The sequence below is a fragment of the Ostrinia furnacalis genome, unplaced genomic scaffold (assembly GCF_004193835.3).
Source record: "Ostrinia furnacalis isolate ACB-3 unplaced genomic scaffold, ASM419383v2 OfSCF5082, whole genome shotgun sequence".
In the NCBI taxonomy this organism is placed as follows: Eukaryota; Metazoa; Arthropoda; class Insecta; order Lepidoptera; family Crambidae; genus Ostrinia; species Ostrinia furnacalis.
In genome coordinates this window covers 690,091-709,562 of record NW_021135321.1, presented here as the reverse complement: position 1 = coordinate 709,562, position 19,472 = coordinate 690,091, and the positions used below count along the sequence as shown (strand labels likewise).

The 19,472-nt window shown below is 36.6% G+C and overlaps 1 protein-coding gene across 1 annotated transcript in view; it reads right to left on the bottom strand.

The window, feature by feature from the left end:
• LOC114360567 (uncharacterized) overlaps positions 1-19,472 on the bottom strand; it is a 50,886-nt gene that overhangs the window by 23,350 nt on the left and 8,064 nt on the right. Inside the window, exon 2 of the mRNA XM_028315303.1 lies at positions 4,321-4,556. Within this exon, the coding sequence (XP_028171104.1) occupies positions 4,321-4,393 (73 nt within the window). The 5' untranslated portion in view covers positions 4,394-4,556. The remainder of the gene's footprint in view (positions 1-4,320; positions 4,557-19,472) is intronic.

The following is a 19,472-nucleotide window of genomic DNA, read 5'->3' as shown; positions in this document are numbered from 1 at the left end:
GTTTCTGTTTAATTATTTGTATAGTAGGTATCAATTACAAAACATTATTGAAAGGCTTGTTGCTCCTCGAAAGTTTAAATCTAGTCAGACTACAATAGATAGGTATTGTGAACTCGAAATAAGCCTGCAGGTCTTAAATTGTGAAACTAGATGGCCATTCTATAGAAAAGTTCATAATGTCATTGGAACCGCCGAGGCTATCTATAAATCACTAGACTTTGGGCTTAAAGCTTTCATTGTAAGCGAGGATCTGGATCGCAATCGTAGTTTCGTAATCCCTCTCGCGAAAATCTGCCTAAATCTTTCCTTCGACTAACAAAAGAAATTACATTTTGTCTTTTCATGGGTACTGTTCCGAGGACGGAAATACATTGAATATTCTATGTGCACTCTAAAAATAATAACAAATTGGTAAATATTATTGCATTACAGTCTCAGAGCTTTCCCTAAGGATGTGGGGTATTTTGTTCCGTCTGCGTAGTATTATTTAGTTTCTACTGATCCCGTGGAAAATGTATTGTGAGCTTTGTAACGTTTCAAGTTTTCCCAGGGCAAATCTTTAGCTTTTATATATTTGTGCATACATCCAGGTGAAGTATGTACGTGAAGACCTCTACTTGTAGTAAATGTGTTTAAACAATAATAATAACAAAATATATAAAGTTGTAAATATTATTTTGTGGTCTTTCTATTGGGTCAAATTAATAAATAGCAGACTTACTTATTATTCATAAAATTATGTGTAATGAATAATAAGAATAATATTCAGTGTAATTGCAAAGTTTTGTAGCAAATATTTTACATTATTACAGGTACACCAATTCAACCTGGTAAAATTATTACAATATCAGTTACACCAATATTGTGAAGGAAATCTGAAAAGTTTACACCTGAAAATTTCCATGTAATTGTATTTTTTTAAAGCTAGAATTTTTTACGTATTCCTTTCGAAAGAGCAAGAAAAACTAAGAAAAACTGTATATTTAACTCAAAAACCGTATTTTATCAGTTACCCCAAGTGAACCTGCAACTGACGTTCACGGAAGTGCAGTGACGTCGTTTAGTAATAAAGACTAGGTACCTATACCTACCTACAACTTCTGTATATTGTTAAAATCCGAAATTCCGAATGGTTTAAGACAAAACACAAAATGAACAAGTTTCTTTTTAGGATCTCTGAAACTTTCCATCGAATTTTCTTTGTTAAATATTGACTTAATTAAATGCTTTTATACAAAAAAACACAGTTTTAATTGTAATTAGGAAAATTATGATTTAAGATAAGGAAAAGTGACGTAATACACTCGTAAATAACAAAGGTCGCCGCCCGAATATAAAAGGTCACCTATAAAGATAACAGCGGGGAAGCGTTTTCATCTCGTCTAAAGAAGCAGAATAATTATGGTGTATTTTGCCCATTATCTGATTCGGCTCGTCGCTTGACAGATTATGAAACGACACTGAATGATGAATCTGCACTCAAAAACCACAGCGTAATTCGAGGATATTCCACGTAATTTTAATAGTGACCATTTTAATTGAAAACAGATTACAATATAATTAACTGGGTAGGTAGTTACCTAAGTATGTACTCACATCCACAGACTCGTTTGCAAGGGCCAGAAATAAATCATGAAACGTAAATATTATGAAAATAGAAATAATTTTCTTTCCACGAATAAGTATGGTAACCCAGAGTTGAAATGGAAATGAGTAAGGAAATACTTGTTTCATAGAGCCCAACTCGAAGTTGTACGTCTGCAAATCCATGCGGAAAGTATTAATGAATTCGAAGTCAACGGAAAATCTTTAAAACAGGAAAAAGTTTATCTTATACAAAGTCCACAAACTTTAAAGCGGCTAATTTCAGATCCACAATTAATTAAAAAGTCATCCAACAAGGGCAGAGTCATCGATTGGCCTCGCCTCCAGTCTGCTCGTTCCAGCAAACCACATTACGAAGCGTACTTAGACAAATAAAAAGAAAACATTTATTTGTGAGAACGTACCAACCACCCCCGAGAAGCTTTATTCTTGTAGGTACTTTTTTCTCGTGCAGGTAAGTTTGCGGTCGAGTCGAAGCGGTCCGCTGAGCAAAATTCCAGACCGACCGACGTAACTAATCAAATCTTGGCCTTCAGCTACACTAAAGGTGGTCGGAATACATAAATCAAGTGAATGGTAGGGTAAACCAGAGAGTGATTGCCCACTTGTAGTGATTGCCCGCTTTAAGATTAATATTGTCAGGAGCTGACTTTAAATCACTCTAGTTAGATTTTAATTTACTAAGTAGATGGCTCCGAGAACAATGTACAGTAGATTTAANTGATGCGGAATTCGTTTCGCCGGTGCCCTCTGTTTAAATAAGAATAATATGTGTTTATTTCGTATACATGATACGTGGAAATTTGGCTTTAACGAACAGTCGTTGATTAAATGCATGTTTTCTTTATTAAACTCCTACTTACATCGTGTAGTTAATAGAGGGAACATTTTAATTTTCCGCACACTTATCACTTTTAGACTAAGTAGTAAAAACCCAATAGTGTTTTTTGTTTGGCATATTACTTTGTTAAATATCTGCCTAGGTCTACAACTATATCGTAACTGGGTCAGTTATTTTTTGCCTATTTAGGATCCATGGATTTCATTATAATTATTGATTGGGTCGGCTCGTATCAGTTTGTAACAATTTGGCTAAGGCAAATCACTTGGAGGCTCAATAAATTCGTTAGCCATTAGTACAACAGTGATAAAAGTGTACAGATAGAAAACCATATTTCGACAATAAGCTTTTACCAATAAACTATGTGCAAATTATTTTTCTTTATGAAAGGGCAATGAATCAAAAAGGTTGCCGATCGCTAAATGACGTCACTGTTCATCCATTCGTACTTTTCCAAAGCTTTTGTGATTCATCCAGTTTTACTATACCTAGTACTTATTTGGTAAAAACATTAGTATGTCCGTAATCTTACTAACAAAGCTACTTGATTACTCGTCCCTTTTTATTACGGGCATTAAAAACCTCCGGCTTAGTAACCAAGGAATGGACTTCCAAACTTTGTCATTCAATTCATTCTTTATTCCAACCCTTTTCCGCAATAAATTTATTCCAAAAAATAGGTTTATGGCCCGGAATTCCCGTCTCATCAACAAAACCGCTGTCGTAGCCTGGTTACTTAATTTCCAAATAGATTTCTCTGAGCCCGCCATAAATGTCAAGAAGGTAATAATCCAGTAAAACTTCAGAAGTTGGAATGAATGACTTGGATTGCCAGTGCAGTTGGGCGCCGAGCGAGCGGAGTCGAAGCTATCGGAACTGCGGAACCTTTTACAGCGTCTCTCTGAACGAATCGACGCACTCAATTGCATCTAATTCAACGAAATATACCTAATACTAAGTAAGTATAACTTTTTCTCCATTCTTAGTAGCCGCAATGTTGGCTGATCAAGATCCCGATTGTTTCTTCTGAGTCGTTCGTTCTGACGGAGGCGCGAGCGCTGCGGCCCAGCGCTGGGCGGCTTCTCCGCCCTAGACCCATGTATAATAAATGAATGGTCCTGCGTGTTCCGAACCAATAATTTCAGCGATGGCCGTGCGGAGAGAGATTGGCACTTTACAGAATTTTTCGAGAGCAGCGCGGTCTTCAGGGAATTCCAATAATCAGCTTTACTTAAGGGATTGGATTCGAAAACTCAATTGTATCCGGAGTGATTTTAATAATTCATCACTTCTGTACGGATACTCCGTCTCACAAGATGAAGGACCTGATTGAGAAACGTACTAACTGATCAATATAATAAAAACGTGCTTCAAAGAATATTTGATGGGTTTCATTATGCTTTAATACGAACGTATTTGCCTCCTTGTGATTGCTGTCTTTGTATCCAATATTCGTAAATCTCTGATCTTGTCGAGAGATGAAAAAATATGATAATACCTAATCTCATATTGACTTTAAAATGAAAAAAGACGAAATTTTTGCAGAAAATTACTCTGACGAATTGAAAATTGATACAGACTGTATGTTGTTTCTTTAATTATAGGGGAAAAGTCCCACCTCCCATGTCACACTAAAGTATGGCCAAAATCAAATTGATCGCCAATAAAACTTAATTTAGAAAATTATAAAAAGCCAGTCTTACAGAATAGCATGCGCAAAAAAATAAAAAAGAAGAAAGTAGGAGGATCTACAAACAAAGGTATAGAGAGGTCGGTATTTTACTATGTACAGCTACACAATAATCTACAATGTACATGGATCTTGAAAAGAGAAGTTGGTATTTCAATAGTAGTATGGTATGTGTGATACTTACTGCCACCGAGCCACAGGATAATGGCTGCCAGCTGCGGCGCCATGGCCGCGCGCGGACCGAGCCCGCCCGTCATGTCACCACCGCCTCCTGCCTCTCGCGCGCCTTCCTTACATCCTCCCACATTTTTAAACCCACAATCCAAACATTACACTCTCCCGCCACAACCAATTTAAACTACAGCCGCGATTCGTGCAGCCCGCACTTCACCATCGCGCTCAAGTGACCATGGAACCAATCTGAAACAACGATACCTTTATTTAGCAAAATTACACGATCGCAACTTTGCCAATTTTCATTCATTGAGTATACAGATCGTTTATTTTGATTAGAAGTTACCAACTGTACGAAACTACAAACTGAGCAGAGCGGACCGGGGAACTTCTACAGCGGCGCGATTCGGACACGGAATACCTATTAGGTGGCAACGACGCTAAGTCATAGATTAGGGCGCGCGCACACAGTGGGTATTATAAACAGATGTGGAGAGAAAGGAGCTTTCATTAAACGTATCGGAGACGTCGGTGATTTATCGCCTCGTGAGACACTCCATTCACAGGGTGCGTTTTGTTGTCTGGAGATCGATTGGGACCGAATAAAATACATTCAGCAATTGAATAGCGCGCCCCGGCGCAATGTTTCAGCGAAAGCGACACTTTTTCAGGCGGGGGAGGACTAATGGCCTCACGCGCTGCCCTCCGACTTTCAATAAACGGTCGCCCGACTGCGTCGCCCGTCGACGAATCCGAATGTGGCTAATTTACACGCTCCGGAATGCTTCGCCAGAATTTACCGGCTGTGAAATTAAATCGTAAAAACCAAGCTGCACGCGTAAACCAATCTAAAGTTCGCTGGGACGGTAGCACTTCGATTGAAATGCCTCGTAAATCGGATGAATTTTGCTAGGTATGTTACAAAAATGACGCTATGGAAATAAATATTAAAGTCTCATTCATTTTTGAATATATAATTCTACCTATCTCAATTTAACAACAAAAAATATCCCCTAGTGGATGCATAAATGAATAGTACTGTAATATTTGGTTATTAAAACAGGTTTTTGGAATTGTAAACGCAACTGTTCAGTTTTTTAAATTCATCCGCATCTTTTTTGAGTCTATTTTTAACTCCACTTACTTTATTATAAATGCTTTATTATTTACTCAACCACCGATCTCTTTTTGAAATTCATCGAGTAGCATGAAATTCGACAGTAAATATTTAATATCTGTCAATATTACTGCTTTGTATGTTTTTCAACATTTAAAGGACAAAAGTTTTCAACATTGAATTTGAAACTTAACCAGAAGTTTAACTTAAGGTGTACACACAGTTTCGTATACAAACTCCGAGTAACCTCTTAAACCGGGTTAAAGTATTTAAGCCGGTTAGATTTATAGATTGTGGTGTCGGCACACATCCAAACGGCATCGGACGATATCGTATCGTATCTGTTTTACGTTTGCGAGTGTAGAAACGATAGAAAATGGAAAATTGGCCAGTCGATTCGACAATTGAAATATTTTGATAACTATTTGGTAGTTCATAATGAAATTAGCGTAATATGATTTTATTTTGCTGAAATAGTTGCCTACTACAACTATTGTTGTTTAATAAATAGCAGTTTCACTAGATCAATTTAAACAAACAATCTCTAAACAAATGTTGGTGTTTACAAACAAAAAAGGTACAAATAAAACGTATTTTTAAACAGTAATTTCAAGTCAAACATCAACAACTGAAAGCAAAAACATTAATTTTTGCTTTCAGTGCAAAGTTTCTTCCTTTAAAATTACAAGAGCCTTATAATGTAGAGCTTAGGTGGAAATAAATAAAATGTACTACTTAATGTACACTTTTTGTACTACTTACTATAAGTACGAGGTCAAAAAGGAAGTTACTTCGGCGCATTAGGGCTACACAAAGAACCGCCAAGTCCGTGTTTAACAGTGGAACTCGAGTATACAATAGCTACAAGCCGCTCTAAGCGTAGACTCGGTGCATATTTGTAGCTAATGCTGCAAGATAAATAGCGCAAAGTATCATAAAACTTCGTTTTCATGTAAATATACAAAGATGCAATTGCTTTACATGGTGTGTATATGGAGAAAGTGTTTAAACGAAATTGCATAAGTACCTAGTCCAATATAACAACCCTTTCGACCGCTATGGCAACTAGTCTTCGCAACCAGCCTTCTTTTTTCTAGGTGTACAAAATCAACAATCAAATCATAAAAACCATAAACATATAGCATATAGTTTATTATATGTTATGAGGTGAGGCTAACATACAGGGTGGAAACGATAAGTGATCTCACTCGATAATTTCTAAACTATACAATATATCAATAAACTAGTTACTGATCCTGAAAGTGTTTCATAAGCTCTATCAAACGGTATTAATAATAGATTACAGAATAAACTGGATCTATCCGAAAATTCAATGTTTCTAGCTTCCATACATTTGGTAAAGTCACATTATTTTAAAAACTACACATGATATCGTAAAACTGATTACTGATTCTAAAAGTGCTTCACAAGCTCTATCCAATGGTATCAATAATATGTTACAGAATAAACTGGATCTATCGAAAAATTAAATGTTTCCTTATTCCATACATTTAGTACTACCACAGTCATGACACTCATCTCTTGACAATATTAAAGCAAGTAAAACCTAAAACCAATGTTTTCCATGAATAATTTTCAATAAAAATACAATTTACGAGTTTATTTTAAGAGTTTATTATTAAATAAAAATAAATACACTTCTAATATTGTGTGTCTGGCATACATTTAGTATGGAAGCTGGAAACATTGAATTTTCAGATAGATCCAGTTTATTCTGTAACCTATTATTGGTACCGTTTGAAAGATCTCATGAAGGACTTTCAGGATCAGTAACCAGTTTTTCAATATCTTGTATAGTTTAGAAATAATCGAGTGAGATCACTTATCGTTTCCACCCTGTATACATATTAGCCTGTAAAATAATGATTGGGATTGCATTAGAGCAGATGATTTGCTCATTTTATTTGAATAGTTAAGTTCGCTTCTATCTTCAGAATGATCATCACTTCCTATCAGGTGAAATGCAGCCCAAGAGCTTGCTCGTTGTTGATTACAAAAAAGGACGATAACTACTTACATGTAAGTTCTAGTGGAATATGTTCATTTAAAAGGATTCCGTTTCCAAGCCATTGCAGTGCTGAGTTGAAGATGCAATCGCCGAATGCAGTTTAGGTGGAAAACGGATTTACAGCGATTTCGATAGAGAACAACCCTCATGGGGCTTACACAATATCTGAAATCTCCAGGATCGAAGCAAACCTAGGTAAAGACGAATGCATATCAAGCGAAACGTGGCATCTTATGGCGTTGTAATAGATGCTATTTTGCAACAAAAATGTAGTCCGATGTGCTCTCGACTGTACATATCCTATTTACCGGGAACTGGATAATAGATCTAGAGATATTCGGGACTTATTTTGTCTGCCTGCTCGTGTCAAGGAACTTCTAAGTATTTATTTATTTATTTATACTTCAATGCCAAAAATATTAACATTAGTATGTTGTAGAAGCTACCAATTAGACATAAGAACTTGATATCTTAATTATTATCCTATCATAGAACATTAATTAAGGTTCCTTCCAGTTTTAATTATTATTAATTGTAGGTATTTAATACATATTGCTACCAACCGGTCATTATGAAAATCATTAGGGGAGGCCTAATAGGTTCAGCAGTGGACGTCTTATGGCTGAAATGATGATGATTCTGATTCCTGAGAAAAGTGTTTCCCAATTCACATAAATTCAATAAAGAAAACAATATTTCCGTGCAACTTTGTATGTACGAGTATGTATACAGGAGCAAGTATTCTCCCATCGAGGTAAAGTTATATAAACGAGTATTTAAGCCACCTAGATTCAGAGGTTGCGAGTGCAGAAGGAGAGCAGGCAAACATCCAAGGAGTCTTGTTTGGCAAGCTATCTAACTAATTGGTACTTTACCAGCACTCCCCCGCTCTTTATGGGAACCACGTTTAAACATTTAAAACTTGAAAATGGAGTTTGTGCAAATAGTTTTATTTATCGCGCAAAAAAAAGTACTGGAGAACTTATCCTATCTTTTGTAGGAACTCATAAAGGATCTAAATTGCATTGGAATGTTCCAAAGAGTTCTACTTTAGTTTAGCTGATTAATGAGTTTCATTTCATGAAACTGAGGAGTCAATTTGCAGAATCACCGATGCAGTTTTTGGAGTTAAACAATGCTGCCGGAAAGAGCTTTAGGAACAATGTAATAAGGTTAAAAATAGCTTACATCTGTAAACGTGCGGGATCGTCGCTGTACGTGTGAGAAAAACATGTACATACGTTAGGGTTGTCACTCCGTGAAAAATAGCCGTCGCTGTAACCCGATGAACGACAACGCAACGAGATCGGAGCCGATTCCACTTGTTTTTTAAAGTTTTCTACACTGATGCGCAGTGACGCGGAATTATTTCGATAAATTCAGACTCTGTCTCTATCACTCAATCTAAGTGCTGAAGGAGCAAGAGAGATAGATATCTAAAGCCTATGCCGTTACATGTAAAACGTTTTAGTGAGAACCTAGATCCGATATTGTATCGGCTGTTTGTCTCGAATACCGCTCAGTTTGTTTAGGAAGTTTGTTAGTAATTGGATCAGCTTAAAGTAATAGCACTAGCGAACCAACTGTTAATATAATGTTGATAACACAAACAAAGATAGATAACCATTATAATTGCCAAGAACGTGTAGTAATTAAATGTATTATCTTATTCAGACACTCTTTACACGTATTCTTAGATCTTATATCATAGATAAGTATACGAGTATCATTTCCCTTTACAGCATTCTACGAGCATCGTAGCAACAGTAATTCTATAGCAAAGATTAATAAAGAAATCATAAAGATACTTTAATCATCATGACTCATAACTACGAAAATAATGAACTTCAACACACTTTTTATCCACACATTGAAAGTCTCTTTTCATTTCGAAAAACAACTACGCATCACACGCTACATCGATAACTCTGCTGTGTAACACTTCGCCCTGGATACCTACTTTGTTTTATTGCCACGATATAGGACTTACTAGTAAGTAAGTTAATTCGTAAGGCATGACTCACTACTAAGACCTAAACGTCATGATTCGTGGCCATGATGAACCTTCACAGACTTTTGATCCACACATTGTATGTCTCTTTTCACTTCAAAAACAACTACGCTTACATCGAAATCTCACCGTCCGGCTCTACTGTGACAGTTCCCGCTTGATACTTTGTTTTATTGCCATGATATGGTAGGTGTGGTGAAAAGAGACTTTCAATGTCGGCCGTTTGGTGTAGTGGTTCAGAACGGACTACTATGCCGAGAGGTCCCGGGTTCGATTCCCGGCCGGGCAGAAATTGAAATGATGAATTTTAATTTCTGTGACGGTCTGGGTGTTTTCTATGTATAATATGTATGTATTTACAAAAAAAAAGTACCTTTTTAAGTATGTTTATCCCGTCGTCTAGTACCCATAGTACAAGCTTTGCTTAGTTTGGGACTAGAGGCGCAGTGTAAAATGTCCAAGGATATTTATTTATTATTTATTATTATTTATAATGTGTGTCAAAATTCATCAAGACATGAGTCATAACAATGTAGGTCTTTCGAGTAGGTAAGTTAGTCATTACTCGCGACTAACTTACTAGTAAGATAATATCGACATAGCTCGTCCCNCTTTACATGCTGTGTATATGGAGAAAGTGTTTAAACGAAATTGCATAAGTACCTAGTCCAATATAACAACCCTTTCGACCGCTATGGCAACTAGTCTTCGCAACCAGCCTTCTTTTTTCTAGGTGTACAAAATCAACAATCAAATCATAAAAACCATAAACATACAGCATATAGTTTATTATGTGTTATGAGGTAAGGCTAACATATACATATTAGCCTGTAAAATAATGATTGGGATTGCATTAGAGCAGATGATTTGCTCATTTTATTTGAATAGTTAAGTTCGCTTCCATCTTCAGAATGATCATCACTTCCTATCAGGTGAAATGCAGCCCAAGAGCTTCCTCGTTGTTGATTACAAAAAAGGACGATAACTACTTAACTACATGTAAGTTCTAGTGGAATAAGTTCATTTAAAAGGATTCCGTTTCCAAGCCATTGCAGTGCTGAGTTGAAGATGCAATCGCCGAATGCAGTTTAGGTGGAAAACGGATTTACAGCGATTTCGATAGAGAACAACCCTCATGGGGCTTACACAATATCTGAAATCTCCAGGATCGAAGCAAACCTAGGTAAAGACGACTGCATATCAAGCGAAACGTGGCATCTTATGGCGTTGCAATAGACGCTATTTTGCAACAAAAATGTAGTCTGATGTGCTCTCGACTGTACATATCCTATTTACCGGGAACTGGATAATATATCTAGAGATATTGGGGACTTATTTTGTCTGCCTACTCGTTTCACTAAGGAGCTTCTACTAAGAAGTATATTTTATAAAATCCGATTTGTATGAAAATTTAAATAATTAAAATGAAGTTATCAATTTTCTGACTTCACCATACTATTTATATGCCCATGTTAACATGGGCTAGTGTCGGCTCATATACCCATTTACCTAACACCCTGTATAAACGAGTATTTAAGCCACCTAGATTCATAGGTTGCGAGTGCGGCAGGAGAGCCGGCAAACATCCAAGGAGTCTTGTTTGGCAAGCTATCTAACTAATTGCTACTTTACCAGCACTCCCCCGCTCTTTATGGGAACCACGTTTTAAACATTTAAAACTTGAAAATGGAGTTTGTTCAAATAGTTTTATTTATCGTGCGAAAAAAGTACTAGAGAACTTATCCTATCTTTTGTAGGAACTCATAAAGGTTCTAAATTGCATAGGAATGCTCCAAAGAGTTCTGCTTTAGCGGAATAATAAGTTTTATGTCACGAAACTGAAGAGTTAATTTGCGGAATCACCGATGCAGTTTTTGGAGTTAAACAATGCTGCCGGAAAGAGCTTTAGGAACAATGTAGTAAGGTTAAAAATAGCTCACACCTGTAAACGTGCGGGCTCGTCGCTGTACGTGTGAGAAAAACATGTACATACGTTAGGGTTGTCACTCCGTGAAAAATAGCCGTCGCTGTAACCCGATGAACGACAACGACGTGTCAACGAGATCGGAGCCGATTCCACTCGTTTTTTAAAGTTTTCTACACTGATGCGCAGTGACGCGGAATGATTTCGATAAATTCTGATTCCGTCTCTGTCACTCGATCTAAGTGCTGAATGAACAAGAGAGATAGATATTTAAAGCCTATGCCGTTACATGTAAAACGTTTTAGTGAGAACCTAGATCCGATATTGTATCGGCTGTTTGTCTCGAATACCGCTCAGTTTGTTTAGGAATTTTGTTAGTAATTGGATCAGCTTAAAGTAATAGCACTAGCGAACCAACTGTTAATATAATGTTGATAACACAAACAAAGATAGATAACCATTATAATTGCCAAGAACGTGTAGTAATTCAATTTATTATCTTATTCAGACACTCTTTACACGTATTCTTAGATCTTATATCTTAGATAAGTATACGAGTATCATTTCCCTTTACAGAATTCTACGAGCATCGTAGCAACAGTAATTCTATAGCAAAGATTAATAAAGAAATCATAAAGATACTTTAATCATGACTCATAACTACGAATATAATGAACTTCAACACACTTTTTATCCACACATTGAAAGTCTCTTTTCATTTCGAAAAACAACTACGTATCACACGCTACAAAATTACTTCACCGCCGACTACGCCGGGCTCTGCTGTGACTGAGGCTGTGACACTTCGCGTTGGATACTTTGTTTTATTGCCACAATATTAAGTTACTTCATAAGTCATGCCTCACTAGTAAGACCTAATGTCATGATTCATGGCTATGATGAACATCGACACACTTCAGATCCACACATTGAAAGTATCTTCTCACTTCGAAAAACAACTACCTACTAACAGGCATCACGCGCTACAACGATACTTCAACGCCGACTGCGCCCGGCTCTGTTGTGACACTTCCCAATGGATAATTTGTTTTATTGCCACAATTTAAGTACTCGTGTCTTGACTAACTTACTAGTAATACTTACCTAAATCGTCACGATTCATGGCTATGATGAACTTTGTGTCTCTTTTCACTTCAAAAAACAACTACGTATTATGCGCTTAAACCTATCGAAACCTCACCGTCCGGCTGCTGTGAGTACTGTGACAGTTCCCGCTAGATACTTATGCAACGTGAGGTGAAAAGAGACTTTCAATGTGTGTCAAAATTCATCATAGACATGAGTCATGCCGATGTAGGGCTTACTAATAGGTAAGTTAATTGCGACTAACTTACGGCAAATCGACAAAGCTCGTCTCTTTCACTTAAAAAAACAAGTACGCATCGATATCCACGCGCTACATCGATACTTCACCGCCGACTGCGCTCGACTCTGCTGTGACACTTCCCGCTGGATACTTTGTTTTATTGCCGCTTACCGTCTGCAGCGAACTTCGCAGGGTTTCAAACTTTAAAAAATAGGTATGAGGTGCACCTAACTCGTCACAACAAAAGTTACGACACGTAGAAGTATTGATTGCTGCATTTCAAAGATTCGACGTGAGCATGCTCGAGTGTGTCACGGGGTTTTTAATCTTTTTTGCAAAAGTGTGTACAATGTGTGGAGGTAAATACAGATTAGCACTTTTTTGTTTGGGTACGTAGAGTGACATGACCTTTGAATTACTTACACGTTAAGCTTTACGCTATATGCAAAATGATTACTGGCGAAAAATATAAGAAATTCAACTTTAACAGACATCTTAGCAATCTATAGCGCAATTATTTTTTAATGTAAAAAATTAGTGTCTCAAAACCGGTGCCTATGCGCTGGTGCGAGCGAACAGCACAAAACTGAGTGTGTATAGTCAGCGTCAAATAATTCGTGACACCCAAAATAGTCAATAATTTCGCAGCATATCATTTTTACAATCGGAATAAGGTTGTGTTTACAACTTTTAGTCACTTTGTGTGTCATGAACTATTTGCTGAGTGTACGCTCGGGCATGTTGTCACAATAATATGTTTAATTTGATCCTCCTATCCTCCGTCGCGCCCCTCACTAAGATACCCGTGAGTGTTCATACTCACGCACAATTTAATTACTCACCTTGTAACTGAATTAGAAAAGTTAAATTAGATGTTACACCTACATTAAGGCTGGGTTGCACTATCTTACTTTAACTTTGACAAACGTCAAAAATCTGTCAAAATCCATACAAAAAGCACCGGTTATCGTCAAAGTTGCGGTCAACCCAAGCTAAGATATTTATCACTCAGTTAAGTTCATTGTAAATAGATGTATAAATCAGAAAGTGAATACATCAGCAGAATTCGTCGGCCGTTTGGTGTAGTGGTCCGAAACGAACAATTATTCCGGAGGTAGCGGGTTCGATTCCCGCACAGTACAAACATTTGTGTGCATGAACATATTTGTTTGTATTGGACTGGGTGTTTTCTATGTATAATAAGTATGTATTTACAAAAAAAATATATTTAAGTATGTTTATATCCGTTGTCATAGTACAAGCTTTGCTTAGTTTGGGACTAGAAGCGCAGTGTAAAATGTCCAAGGATATTTATTATTATTATTTATTTAGATAGTTCATGGCACCGAAATCACAAAGATCATTAAAATCTGGAAATCTGGGATCCAGAGTCCAAGGAGTGACTTTGATTTTTCACCTTGACGGAACCTGCTGTCTGTGGCACTTTTACGTTGGATACACTATTTTATCGCCACCTGTAAAAAAAATACTGAAAAAGGATATGCGGAAAGAGTACCTGACCGCACATTGCATAATAATCATTGACTATTGGTCCACGGGGAAAAATACTTATTGAGACACACTCAGTACAAGTAAATTTACTTCAGTTAACATATAAACGTAGGTACGAGTATTTGTAATCTCATCCAGAATTAATCACTTTAAATATTTGACATAAAACAGAATCACAATGAGCACATGAAGCAATTCCTTTGATTAAATTTACTAATGCACGTAACTTTCCAGTACCAAATTAATAATTCTCAAGTAAGTACGCCATTCGCGTCGTATAGGTACTTAGGTAATTACTTGTTACTTATTGAGTTGTGTCCCGATAAGGAAAATGCTCTCATTAATCATTCGTAGGCAGCAAACCTCATTAACACATAATTAGGTACGTCCAGCATTATATTGGGGCTCTGTGGTCGCGGTTTCATTGCATATCTGTTTTTGATGGGCATCTGCTGTAATATTTGATATTTCGTTATTGTCCAATTAGCTCAATCGTACAGTTTGAATTTATCAGAGAAATAATGCAAAATTAAATTGGGTATGTATTTCAGTCGTTTTGATCCGTAATTATAGGTATGCCTGTGAATACAAATTACCATGAAGTACTTACACCTTAACGCGTCCTAGATTACTTTGTATTTGTACCTTTATTAAGGCCCAAAATCCTTATTTTTCAACCAACTTCGCAGATTACAGTACTGAAACTGGTCTACATAAATGAAATTTCTTATTATAGAGCTATTTATATAATTGAGTTATTTCAGTTTAAATGCCCCATATCCTTCAGTAGTAATTAAAAGTAAATATTAATTAAACAGCTAAAATAATCTACGAAATGATCACTGTTTTTAAAGAAAATTTAGACAGAATCCTTCGATTTTCGAGCAAACCTCAAAGGTATCCAATATATTACGCAAATGTACCTTAATTATGCGAAGCATCAAGATAAGGAACAAAATTTTAGGATGTCTGGATAAGACAGTGTAGCTTATGATCAAATCAAATCCTAAGAGCCTTTTTTGTAAGAAATACATGTCGACACTTTTAGAACAGACTCAAATTGTACTACGCCCATATTTTTTTTATATAATTGCGAAAACACTGGCGTATAGGTACTTACTTAAAAAAAGTATTGCCACTGAAATATTTCCTAGGGAAAATACCTTATAGATTTTTAATTTCGATACACACGAGCGAAAGGATATAATGAACAAACATTGCGTGGTATCGCACTTTGTCTCTTGGGATTCAAAACGAATGCATTTTAACACTCGGGTATTGTGGATACTAGATTCTTTTAAATTTCAATTATCCCATATTCACATTGTTCTTTATTTTATTGCAATAGTAATCTTTGTTTAATGTTCTCGTATTTTTTAAATTCCCTCGACATTTTGCACCGCCATGTGCCAACACACTAAGCTTCGGTAAGTGCCTCTATCTTTAAAACCTAATACGATACAATTACCGGTAAAATCGATAACGATAAGTTAGGAAACCGGTAAAAAGTCACCTATTTGACGTTAACCTTATCTTCGTAATGGAGGTAATATTACCCAATAAATTAGGCAAGTACTAGTTTGGGGTTTCCACGACATTACTTCAATATTCCTGAGAGTTATTACATCTCTCTACTTACTCATTATGGACGAAGTTAAAGGATTCTGTCATAATCTGAAATACTCGTATATGTACTGACTTGAGTTGCTCAGGTATTTAATTATTACTTACCTAAATGTTAATTACTCAAATCTGCTTTGAACATAACTTAAGTTTTCCGTAGTCTTCTTGATGGAAATGACGGTCTTGTACGACATACTCCCTAATTACGGCGTGTAACAATGTAATATCTTAGCTATTTACTGAGTCATATTCTCATTTCACGCCGAAATATCGTGTTGTTCTTATTCCACAACAAAATGACGTTTACCTCGGAACGGCGACGAAGCTTGGAGGTGCGAGCTTTACTCACTATAAAACATTCTCATTATAAATTCTTAAAGAATTTTCATATTCAGGCTTGTTCACAACTGCTCTGTGAAACGCCAAAAATAAAATGTACAACTTTTAATATAAACACTGTTGCAGTTGTATTTCATAACTTAATATAATTGCTATTATTTTGCCTTCAACACAGAACTCTTGCTCGCAGCTTCAACCACGTAAAAAACTTTATTTCTTATAAAGCTTACGTCAATCTAAAACAATGTAGGTAGCTTTCTATTGGTGAAAGAATTTTCAAAATCGATTCTGTAGTTCCAGAAATCTTCTACAAACATGACTCAGAAACTTACATACACTTAATAATATTAGAATAGATTAATATGAAACGCTGTAGAACTGTTATGAAAGGACAAAATAAATTATTCATAATCGAAATGAGAAAATTATTATTTCATTTTAGGCCATAATTTAGCACTTATGGACGTCTATAAAAGTCTCGATTAGTCGACCGACCGCGTCGCGAGCGAGATGAAAAACAGACATTACAGCAGGATAATTTCATCAATATTCATTCAATTTTCTCGTTTAATAGGCAGTTAAAAGCTTTTAGGTAAACGCACGTCTAAACAGCGTTAGAATCTTACGTAATATTGGGTACTTTCCAGACTTTTATAATGTAATCTATGAATAAAACGGTTCGTTTAGCACAGTCTCAGCTAGTACTTAAGTCTTAATAATTTGGCACATGTACGAGTATGTTTGTTTTGGAACGACTTTTTGTCCAATTTCGTATCCATTTACGATATCATTGTTTGTATTTGTCTAACATAGGTACATAATAATGCTTAGAAGAAATGTTTATACATTATATACTTAGCATGTCGGCAAACGTTGAGTTTTCTCAGGACAAATTCCACTGGTTAGTGGTTCACATTACTAAGTTTTTCCTCACTTCCTGTATCAAATGTTGTTTGAACCTTAAATTGATATAATAGTGTGCTTTACATACTTTCCTTCTTTCCACGAACTTAACGAAATTGGATACGTATAGGATCGCTAACAAAGAAGGAATTTTGCGAGCGGCTACGTTGAAAAATTACCCATAGCGGTTTGATATGAACAAATTGAATAAAGAATACCTGCGCTAAGTATGGGAATGTTCAAATTTCCCTACTACCTCGTAGGTGTTGGATATTTTAACCCACAACCTTAGGCTTACTTTTTATACAAAAGCTTTCTCCGTGACGTTAAATCCGTTCTGCTCTATGGGTGTGAAACGTGGAAGGTCACCAAGGTTATCTCGCACCAGCTGCAGGTCTTCATCAACCGCTGCCTTCGCCGAATTCTCGGCATATACTGGCCCGAGAAAATCTCCAACGTCAAGCTATTGGAACGCTGCCACGAGATTCCGATCGACCAGCAGATCAAGCGCCGCAAGTGGAACTGGATTGGCCACACTCTCCGAAGGGACCCCGATCACATCCCTAAGCAAGCTCTGGATTGGAATCCCCAAGGAAAACGCAAACGTGGTCGACCCAGGCAAACTTGGCGGCGCACTGTAGCGCACTGTAGCGGACGAGGCGAAGAAGATCGGCAAAACCTGGAGCGAGATCAAGCGAGAAGCTCAAGACCGAACGAGATGGAGGACTGTTGTGGACGCCCTCTGCCCCATCTAGGGGACATAGGACCATAAGTCAAGTTTCTCCGTGACCAACTTTAGCGTCTTACTGAAGTCGCGATTGCACAGAAAAACATGCCACTTGTGCAATTAATACGATGACACTTATAACCACTTTAAATAAATATTGCTGCTATTTATTTACTGAACAAAAACATTGAGTGCAAACGAAATAGCTGTTTAAAATCTCGAACAACTGAAAGGTTAATAATGAGTTTTGATTCGCGTGACAATTTATTATATGCATATCGTGCCCAACCACCGATTCGGTATCTCATACGGTCACCGGTTCCAGTTGAACGTTTTAATTACAGTTTTATTGTCGACTCCATAAAATACAATAAACATTTGCGAAATGACGCACATCGTTTGCCACGCCAAACAGAAACAATAACCGTGGCAGGATTTACGAATAATAGCGGAATAAAATTATATCCCCATAGGTTAAGTCCTTTAGTGTTATGTGAAGATGCTATGTGCCGTTTTTTTGGCTATATACTTCGCTAATCTCTGCATTTTTTTTTATAAAACAACGCTGTGCGTAAAACGATGGGGAAATATAACCCAAAAATTAAGAAGGCTACGGAAAAACAAAAGTTTTCAATAATAATATCCTAAGTAGGTACCTCCTTTAATAGATAGCTATTGAGTAAGCTACGAAAAGCTTAATTTTCACAAAGGAAACACTTTTTAAACAGTTTATGGTTATATCTAAAGCATAATAAATTAGGTCTATACCTTTTTTGATGTTGATAAATTGTAATACCTATTTTAGAGCTCAAGGTCCAGCGATCAAAGGTACCTAAGTATTGTTCACGTTCACTTTTATAAGTTCAGGTATAAAACGCCTCACACCCTGTAGTGTCTATAAATAACATCGCTTGTCCTGAATTACTTTACTACACAGCACTATGTACTAAGTCTAGAAAGCTGGGAATATTGTTTTATTTTACATAGAAGGTAAGTGCGATTTGCTAAGAATGTAATTTTGGAAATTTCAACTGGAGAGAATAGGCAAATACTTAAACGTGATCTATTTCGAATATTAGTAATTTGCACTTTGTGGACGTGTGTTTAGCATCGTAACTTAGAAGTTACCTTAGAAGGTATTTTTATTATTTTCACGAGGGAAAAGCTGTGAGAATATAATAAACCTTAAAACGCTACTTTCAACTTAATGCGCAGTTGATTCTTGAGAAGAATACGTGTTTGTTTCTGCCTCAATCTCCACTATGAGTAATTTATTACTCTGTTTATAACACCAAGTTACGGGCGAGCGTGTATCTACTTTCGTAGTTTCCTATTAAGTATTAAAACTATATTATTATGTAGTATCAAGTTCATCCAACACCGCGGCCGACGTGGGCAGAACTTTATTTTATTACAAGTTCCTGACACGTCGACTGCCAACTTCGGGCATGTTAGACATGTTTGCGGGGCTGAATTCGACATTCTTGTCAACAAACGAAATGTTTAGCCGCGCGTGCAAACCTAACTTACCGCTTTGTGAAAGCGGAAAAAATCGATCAACAGAATTTAACGGCGTGAGGCGTAGCTTCGATTCAAGTCTATATAGCCTGTATTGAAAGCTTATTTGGACAAAATCACGCAATTTCAGTT